Source organism: Rhinolophus sinicus, linkage group LG14, assembly GCF_036562045.2.
Source record: "Rhinolophus sinicus isolate RSC01 linkage group LG14, ASM3656204v1, whole genome shotgun sequence".
NCBI lineage: Eukaryota > Metazoa > Chordata > Mammalia > Chiroptera > Rhinolophidae > Rhinolophus > Rhinolophus sinicus.
In genome coordinates this window covers 21,161,483-21,170,474 of record NC_133763.1, presented here as the reverse complement: position 1 = coordinate 21,170,474, position 8,992 = coordinate 21,161,483, and the positions used below count along the sequence as shown (strand labels likewise).

The window sequence follows — 8,992 nt, the reverse complement described above, 5'->3', positions numbered from 1 at the left end:
AAGTTGCACTGATGCTGTCATCTTCACTAGGATGCTTGATCAGGAAACAACCTTCTTTCTCTAAAGCTGACTTCTTTGGAACAACCCTAGGACTTAGCCCAAAGTGTTGCCTTTTACTTAAGAAATGTTTGTTGAATAAATGTTTAAGGAAAAGTGATAGCAAAGCTCAAGCTGTCCATAACCAGACTGAACTTTTCCTCCCCTTAATGGTAAACCATAGTACCAACTTTTCATTTAACAATACACAAATGAGTCTTTTAGCCCCATGGGGTCTATAATGTAATAAGCAAACTGCATTTCTAATTACTTTTCCACAAAGGAGATTATACCTTAAGTGAATTAATCCCAAACGTACTTTTTCAGGGTAGTCTAACTGTAAAAAGCAAAAGCATTTTCCTTCTATAAACAGTTCTTGAAATAGCTCATATGTATGAATTTAAATAAAAATGCATTTAGTGTTAATACTAAGAATTAACAAAGAAATATTAGATTTGCTGGAATGAGGCATGTGAAAAGAGGATCTGCCAACATTAGAATTAACTGTTCATTTTCTTTCTTTCTCTGAAAATAGGAAAACCTTAAGAAAGCCAAAGGTAAACAAGGAATTTTTCCTATCAGACTGAAAGTGGTGCTATGAGATACATTAAAAATTATTTATAGAATCGGTTCCTGAGCAGATTATTAATTGAATTTCCAGAATTACCTCTTTTTGAAACTGCATTAGTGACTGTTTAACTGATGAGTTTTAGATGAAATAATACGTGTTTGTTGTTTTGGTCCCAATGCACTGTCAAGGGAGGATTTTCAGCAAATGTTAGACTAACAGCCCAGGGGAACTTCTAAAAGGATAATTTATAGTACTGACAGACAATAAGTGTTAAAGGAATGCTTAATGCCTATTTTATATCACATGAACAAGAAACATTACCAATTGATACTGATAGTCTTTTTAGAATTCCTTTTTGAATTCTCACCTGCATTAAAGTTTTGATGCATCACGTTTTGACTTTTTTATTTACAATTTCTATCCTTCCTTTAAAGGTACAAAAGTTTTTAGAAAAACAAAAACGAAACCCTAGAACTTACATTTCATTTCAATAACAAACTACTGTCTTAGACCCAACTATTAAAATCTTGTATTTATCAGATGAGAAAATATCTAAAATTCAAAGTGAAGAAAAAAATGTTGTACCAAATAGAAATTTATCATCTGTTAAAATGTCAGGAAGATCTACATTATCTAAAGCCATTCTATAATTTTATTCATATATTTTGTGGAGTTCACATATCTTTTTCTTACAGAAAACATAACACTGTAGGCCACAAGAAGCTGCAGTACTATTGTTTAATTAGCAGCAAATTAATATTTTATATCTGGGTAACTGGACAATAAATAGCCTGCTTCTTTGGATGTGGATGTTTAAAATGTAGTATCACTGCAGCTTCATAATGTGACTGCTATTTTACAGAGCTTATACACACACGAAAAATACGATCTTTGTCTATATTTTATACAAATACAACAGTAGTTTGTGAATACATTTTAAGTACATGATATACATGATAAGCCACTTGATTTCCCAATATCACAGAATAGCAATTTTTAAATGCAATAAAAATATACAAAATTCAGCCTGGAATGCAGATTTTTTTGTTTTCTATTTTTACTCAAAACTTTATCATAAGAACATTTTTTTTTTTTTAAGAGTACTAGTCCAAACACTTTTTCATCAGCTAAAAATACAATTTCAGCAGTCCAGCTTACGTTCAGGCACGATGCAATCCATTTCCTAATGGATTCCCAGTTTTTGTTAAATTCAAAGGGCCGTTAGTGACATACAGCATGTTCTTCACTCCACACCATATTATAAAGCCCACTTTTCTTTTTGAGTTACAGTCACATTGTGGATGAAAGCTGGGTTTGTTCTGGTAACATTTGCACGTCCAAGATTTTCTTTTGCAAGTGCACATGAATACATTGTGGTGGGTGGTGTAAGTCTGTTAATGACAAATTAAGTCACAGTATAAAAATATATTGTACACCTTTACACCTAATGAAGTCCTTTTTTCCTATGGATAAAAAAATACGACTGAACGAGACAGAGAAGTTTGTAGCACCATGAAGAGTTGTATCCCAAGTTACATTAGCAGCATGATCCAACATAATATTGAAGGAGTGTTTCTGAGAAGATAGACATTCATTCTGGTTCATCTGTACCACTGAAGCTTATACAGTGAAGTGTTTTATACATTAGCAATAGCTCTGTCATTTCTAGAGCTAGATAACTGATCAAAAGACACTGCCTTCCATCCTCAGAGGGCTGACAACGCTGTAGGAGAGGGTAAGGGTGATCTAAGCGTGCCTTCATGTTGTTAGTATCTTGTTTTATATGATCAAAAAGGAGCTCTGTATGGGTTTTTAGCACAAAACTACACATCTATGTGGATCTATGTAATCACAACAAACTATTTGTGCTATTGACAAGGCTGCTGACAGACTGAGAAAAATAAGATGAAATCAACTTAGGCACTCATTTGTCAGAGATAAGTCTGCCATTGCTAATGAAGAATACTCAGCATTTAAAAGATCTCCTCCAATGCCACATGGATCTCAGTAGGCTAGAAGCAACTTGGGTGAACTGGTATTCTTACATTTACATACTGGGAAGACAGTGTGTTTTGAGACACGTAAACCTTGTAAAAAAATAAACCATTGTAAAACCTTATGAAAAGACACACACTGATTCTGTGCAAGATAGCAAATTGGTAAGAAAACACTGTAAAAATGTACCTGTTTAAAATACCATCTACCATTTTTGAACACAAAGCATTATATATCAAAGGCCTACATATATATCATCTAATGGCACTTGAAACAAATTATAAGTCTTAAAATAAAAGGCATAACCTATAAGCAAGTTTCTGTAAAGGTTTAGATTCGTTTTGAAAGTGCTATATCTTGTAATATGTGTAGTATAGAGGTTGACCAAGCTCTATTTTTTTAAAAAAAATATTGGCCTATATATGTGTATTGCTTACTAGATGAATGATCCTGAAAATATGTACTCTTTAACATTCATTATTAGCTTAATAAAGCAATCAGCTCTGGCTCATGTTTCAGTCAGTATATGGTTTTTAAAAACCGCTACTGTCCAAATTAACACAATATATCACTATATTCCACAAATGACTAAGGATAATAAAGCACAAGCAACAAATAGGCAAAAATACATAGTTTGGAAGAAACACTAAATGAAATTTAAAAGTTGCACAAAGAGTGGTACATGATCAGCCAGGACAACTGAAGTTTTGAAAAACTGAACTTGGTAGTAGGATTTTAAAATGCAAATTTTAACACTGACCAGTAACTATAAAGATGGTATTTGCATATATCAACGGATAATATTGCTTACTGTGCCAAGATCCTTCCACAGTCACGCTTCCATGTCTGATGATTAATCTACACAACATGTGGAAGTTCAAACTGAATGATGTTCAATATCTTGTCCAAGATCCAAATTCTAAACTGAAATATTTTTTACTTAATGATAAATGTTTTTTTTTTTAAACGAAGCAAAGGCACTACTAGAAATTTCAATGATGATTCTTGCCACCGGAGAATGGAAAACGGCATTGGCAATAATTATTTTTAATCATATCCAGTTGACATAAAAATAAAATGTCAATTTTTTTCTCGGAAAAAAAAGCCAATTCTGTGTTACATCCTTATTAGACCATTGTGCAATTAAAATAAATGATTCTGTCTCATCTTTAATAGAAATTCTCTCAAAAAGGGTTTAGTGACAACGACGGTCAATTTTAAAAACAAGTTAGCTGAATTCCCTCTTACTTGGAAGTGTTAATGTCAACTCTGTGGGGTAGCAACAGGCAAAGCGGTGCATGTATGAACATTAAGACTCCACAACTTTAACATGGGTGCCCTGAAAGGTATGTCTCTATGCATCTGAATTCCATGCAGGATGAGAATTAGGCCAAAAATATACAAACATATATGGCGCCTTTCCCCTTTTTCACAATACTTTATTGAATAAATCCTGGTATTTCCCCCTTTTTTTATTAGCAGTGAAATATAGCCTACTAATGCCAACGTCTCAGTTCATTAAATTTGACTTCTCCTTAAACAAATTTTAGATAAAATAAAGTAGTGCTTCCACACTTGTATTTGTGATTTCTATTTAAAAATAGGTTTTCTATTTATTTGTGCTCTGTCACCAAATTTTCCCATTTTTAAAAATGGTGATTAAAGCAATATTGAACACTACTCATTCAACTAATGATTTAGGTAAGCAATCTGTTTCATAGAAACTAAAGGAAGCAGTAACAAAGCAGAGCTAATAGCCTACTTTCAGAGCAAATAGTCTCCTAATCAAAAGTTTAGGAGCCGCTTGAAAATTTTTTAAATGTATTTCCTTATTAACATATATAATTTTAATGCCTTTGGAACACATTTTTTTTAATAAAATGTCATTTTTAATAAAATTTAAATACAAAGTATAAAAACTACTGCTCCTAGGATTTAAAAAAAAATAGGAGCATGATAAAATATCAGGAGCCAAAGTTCCTTAAGAGAGCAACTTTGATTCTGTGAAGTGCGATGTGTGTGTGTGTGTGTGTGTGTGTGTGTGTCTAATATATATAGTCAAACCCCCACTTACATTATTACAATTTACATTCCTCCACAAATTATACTACTCCCAAATATTTTAAATAATGCATTATATTCAGTAATCTGCACTCATTTTCAGAAATTTGTGGTAAACATTGTAATCTGCAGTGATAATTGGCCTTATAAACGGGAAAAGAAGCTTCCATATTGGTCTGAGTGCTCAGAAATATTTTTCTTTTTTTTTCTTTAAAGAGATATATACTCTTTTATAAACCTTCCCCCTATCCCCTCACCTGTCCCAACAGACAGGGTCCTAAAACAAGGTGTTAATAACAAGTGCTTAATACATATGTTTCTTAGGTAGATGTCCCAACTGATTAGAAAAATGTAACAATTTGAACTTTCAGAAGATTATGGTAGTTATCTAACATCAGGAAAGCCCGTAATAACTATTTTGTTTAGTGAACACAATAGTCTTGATTATTTTTCACATTAACTAAGATAATGCTTGCTGTACTTTACTTTTCTCCCCCTCTATAAATTAAACTTATTTGCAATATTCCCTGCATTTCCCAGAGATGTGTGAAAGTGGGGTTTTACTGTATATATTTTTAGCCACTTAAAACTTTGTGGTCATTCCTCAGTTTTCTAATGCATTTCAGTTTAAATTCTCCATCTGAAAATAGCAAGAAGAGATGAATTAACACTGAATAAGAAAGATACCACGGGTAGCACTGTTTTGTTTTCTGCTTTTAGCTCTTATGGAAAAGAAAACTGTACCAAATTCAGCTACAAGTGATATAAGCGATATGCTTTTACTTTATTCCTAAAGAGTCGAGTTTCCAACCCTGCCAACAGGGGGCATGACCCCTACGCAAGTCCCCAAGTTGAACTGTGTGCTTCATATCTATCTTCCTGCTTAGAATGTCTATTACACCATATAAGCTGAGACAGTCCACTCTGGGATAAATCACCTGACATCTATGTTCCGTAATGGCTCTAGATTCTGGACAAATTGTGAACAACGAAAATAAAATTACTGGCTGCACTTGACCCACCCTTTGGCCTTCAAAGGTAGAAAAGATTAAAGAGATCTATCTATATACTGACTCTGAAGACTCCGATGCCATACAGATTCATATTATTAAATGGAAAGAGAGCAAGTTAAAAAGTTTGAAACGTGGCAAAATATCCTGTGTACTAATTTAAAGCCAACTATTAAGTAACATGGAATGCCGTGTCACCTCACTAGGAGTCTCTTTTTGCAATAAATACTGGTGCTTTGTGTTTAGGTTTTGTTTTCCTTATATGTGCACAGTGAAGACAGCAACTATTTGAGCCAGACAACAGCAAGTCTTCAAAACATACTGACCTGAAATTATGATGTATCTTAAGAAACCTTTTACCTCCTCAAACTAGATTTTTAATTCATGTGATTATGAATCCATTTGGAGGCTAATAAAAATTGAAAAACTATTGGGTTATTCATATGCATTCTACTGCAAAATTTTTTTAATGAGCCAAATGTCAAAAGGTAGAGCCATTGTTATTGACAAAAATGAAAATTCTAAGATCAAAAAGTAATTTGAATGTGGGATTTTTAAGACTTTACTAATAATAATGGCTTTACTATATGAAAAATAATCTCAAAGTATGACAATTGGCAGTGAATCAGGACAAAATACCCAGGTAAACATAACTGAACACAAATGGTTCCGAAGCTAGCTCCTATTTTATACTGGCTTAATGAAAATTGGTACTATACAAAAGCAGACACTTTATACTGTCTTAAAGTAGGCACTAAAATAAAAACGGTCATCTAAGGCAGGTCTACACGTACATTTTTGTAATACACCCACGTCTTGGAATCCTACTGAAAAGCCTGATGGAAACGTGGCAGGGTGGTGCTTGTGCTTAAACTACTTGTGAAAGCTGCCGACAGTGAGTGAAGAGACCCCAGGCCTAGGGTGTTTGCAGGATCGGGCAGATCCTGTGTCTGTGGGGGGAGCTGAGACACAGAAGAATGTGCTTCTTCTTGGGAATAGCTCATTCCAAGGCTCCCCACTGATATAGGATTATAGGGAGGACCATTTAATGGTATGAAATTGAACAACTGAGAAAAATCCAATGCTGGGGTGTTTATGGGGTCACTGATAGAAATAGAGCTTTTTGACAGGGAGAGGTCCCCTGCACCATCATCAAGGGACCCAATCTGAGGATCCAACCCTAGTTTAGATGATGATGCTTGAGAATCCTGGGATGAAGAGGGCACGCCACCTTGTAGCTCCATCAGATAGCTCTCAATTTCCCCCTTCAATGGCTGTTCTTTTTCAGGAATAGAAATTGCATATGAGGTAGAACTGAATGGGTATTTGAAAGAAAGGTGGTGAGAAGGATGAACGGCATCCATATCTATTGGGCACGTCATTCCCAAAGGTAAAGTTGTGATCATTTGGTGGGCAGACCCCGAGCTCTGCATGGACTGAAATGGAGTGTTATAGAGGTTTAACTGCAAAGTGTTTGTGAATGGCTTTGATAACAGTTCACTGGAAGGTAAGGACATCACCGGAAGGAGCTCATCTTTTATAGGCACAGAGACATTACAGGTAAATGGATCCAGAAAATCCACTGGTTCTGTTTTGACCTTCAGAAGTTCTTGATTGTGACTCTTCTTCATATGTCGAGTCAGGTGATCCTTTCGCCCAAATCTCTGTGCACAATACTGACAGAGGAAGTCCTTTCTTCCAGTGTGCACCACCATATGTCTCCGGACATCTTTCCGGGTGTAGAACCGGCGATCACAATGCTCGCACTGGTGCTTTTTTTCTTTAATCCCACCAGACGACTTGCCTGCGTGAGATTTAAGGTGCTCCAGCAGCACTCCTGTGCTTTCAAAAGTCTGCAAACAGACCTTGCAAGTGAGGTCACCACTTGTTGCAGCATGCAAGGCCAAGTGACGTTTGAACCCAAGCTTGGTATTATAGTTCTTGCCACATTCTTCACACTTAAATGTCTCTTTGTTAGGGTCATGTGTATGTAGGTGATTCTTCAGGTGATCTTTTCGGTGAAACATTTTCTCACAATAATTACACTTGTGGGTTTTCTCAGGAGAATGAGTAGCCATGTGCCTTTAAACACAGATATACTCTGTAAGTATCGTGACAAAAATGGTATGTATTCACTTTTCAAATGGAAGCTAAACTACTATGCTAAAACAGAATTTTCCTAATAATGGACACTTTTAAACTTAATATATACTACAAGGATAGTTAATATACCTAAATACTGAAGAACTTGAGCCATTTAAGTTGCCACTTTAGTTTTTACTGTCTGGTTTTTAGCTATTATTACAAAAGCAAATGAGCAAGACTGAATATACTCACGTAAACGTCCATACCTTTCCTTGTAATTTCTTTGTACAAACGGAAATTCTACTTTCATTAAGCATTTCATTTTAAAAACTCTAAAGACACTAACACATAAAAGTATGTGATTTAGTATACTAAAACTAGCCAATGTCTAATCTACTTAACATTTCTTCTCTGCAAATCAGCTAAAAAATGTGTATACAAATATATACGTTTACAATGGCTTCACATGGCCAACATTATAGAAAATATAATCTGAAAGACAAATAGAGTTTAATACCTTTGTAATTTGTACTTAGAAACAAAGGCCTTGGTGCAGTCTTGTTGTATGCACTTGTAGGGCCTCTCTCCTGTGTGAGAGTAGGAGTGAACCTTTAATTTCTCAACACTGTTAAAGGCCTTGTCACACAGTTGGCAAGGAAAGTTTTTTCTTGGTTTGGTTTCACCACGCTTACGTTTCCCTGAAGGGACTTTCTGGGTATCTCTTACTTCTGACAAATCACCAGGAATGACAGTGGCCATCGCAGCCTAAATCAGGCCTTCTTGTTGGACACTTGGGAACTGCCCAACTCCACTAAATGATTTAGCTTTAGGTGGCTTCTCAAGTTTCATGTGGTCGTAAAAGAAAGCAAAAAGGGACTGGAAAAAAAAATAAGAAACAACTAGTTTGTAACTAAATTTAATTTTTAAAAATTTTATTTGCTATGTGATGCTTTTGAATTAAAAAAGAAACCATAAAACGGATTCAGCTGGTCTAATGTAATATCTGTAGGTTTCTTTATATATGTCAAAATACACATTAATGCATTGCTCAGAATGAACAGTTCACACATCCCTTGAAATTCTACTTGACAGATGTTGTACTTAGGGAAAGCAGTAGCAATTTCGGAAGCTCTCAGGAAGCACCAAAACATGACACTAATCTACAAGGCACGTAAATATTTTTCCAATGAGACATGGTTCTATTAGGTTCCTTCATTGGTGGTGTTTATAGTTT

The 8,992-nt window shown here is 34.9% G+C and overlaps 1 protein-coding gene across 5 annotated transcripts in view; it reads right to left on the bottom strand.

The window, feature by feature from the left end:
- Window positions 1-1,331: 1,331 nt before the first annotated feature.
- The window catches only part of PLAG1 (PLAG1 zinc finger), a 44,587-nt gene continuing 36,926 nt past the window's right edge, over window positions 1,332-8,992 (bottom strand). For 3 of the 5 annotated variants that reach the window (XM_019711084.2, XM_019711085.2, XM_074318687.1), the window contains 2 exons: window positions 8,276-8,634; window positions 1,332-7,755 (listed from right to left, as the gene is read on the bottom strand). In XM_019711084.2, the coding sequence (XP_019566643.1) occupies window positions 6,498-7,755; window positions 8,276-8,517 (1,500 nt within the window). In that variant the 5' untranslated portion in view covers window positions 8,518-8,634 and the 3' untranslated portion in view covers window positions 1,332-6,497. The remainder of the gene's footprint in view (window positions 7,756-8,275; window positions 8,635-8,992) is intronic. The other 2 variants (XM_019711086.2, XM_019711087.2) reach the window with 1 other exon arrangement.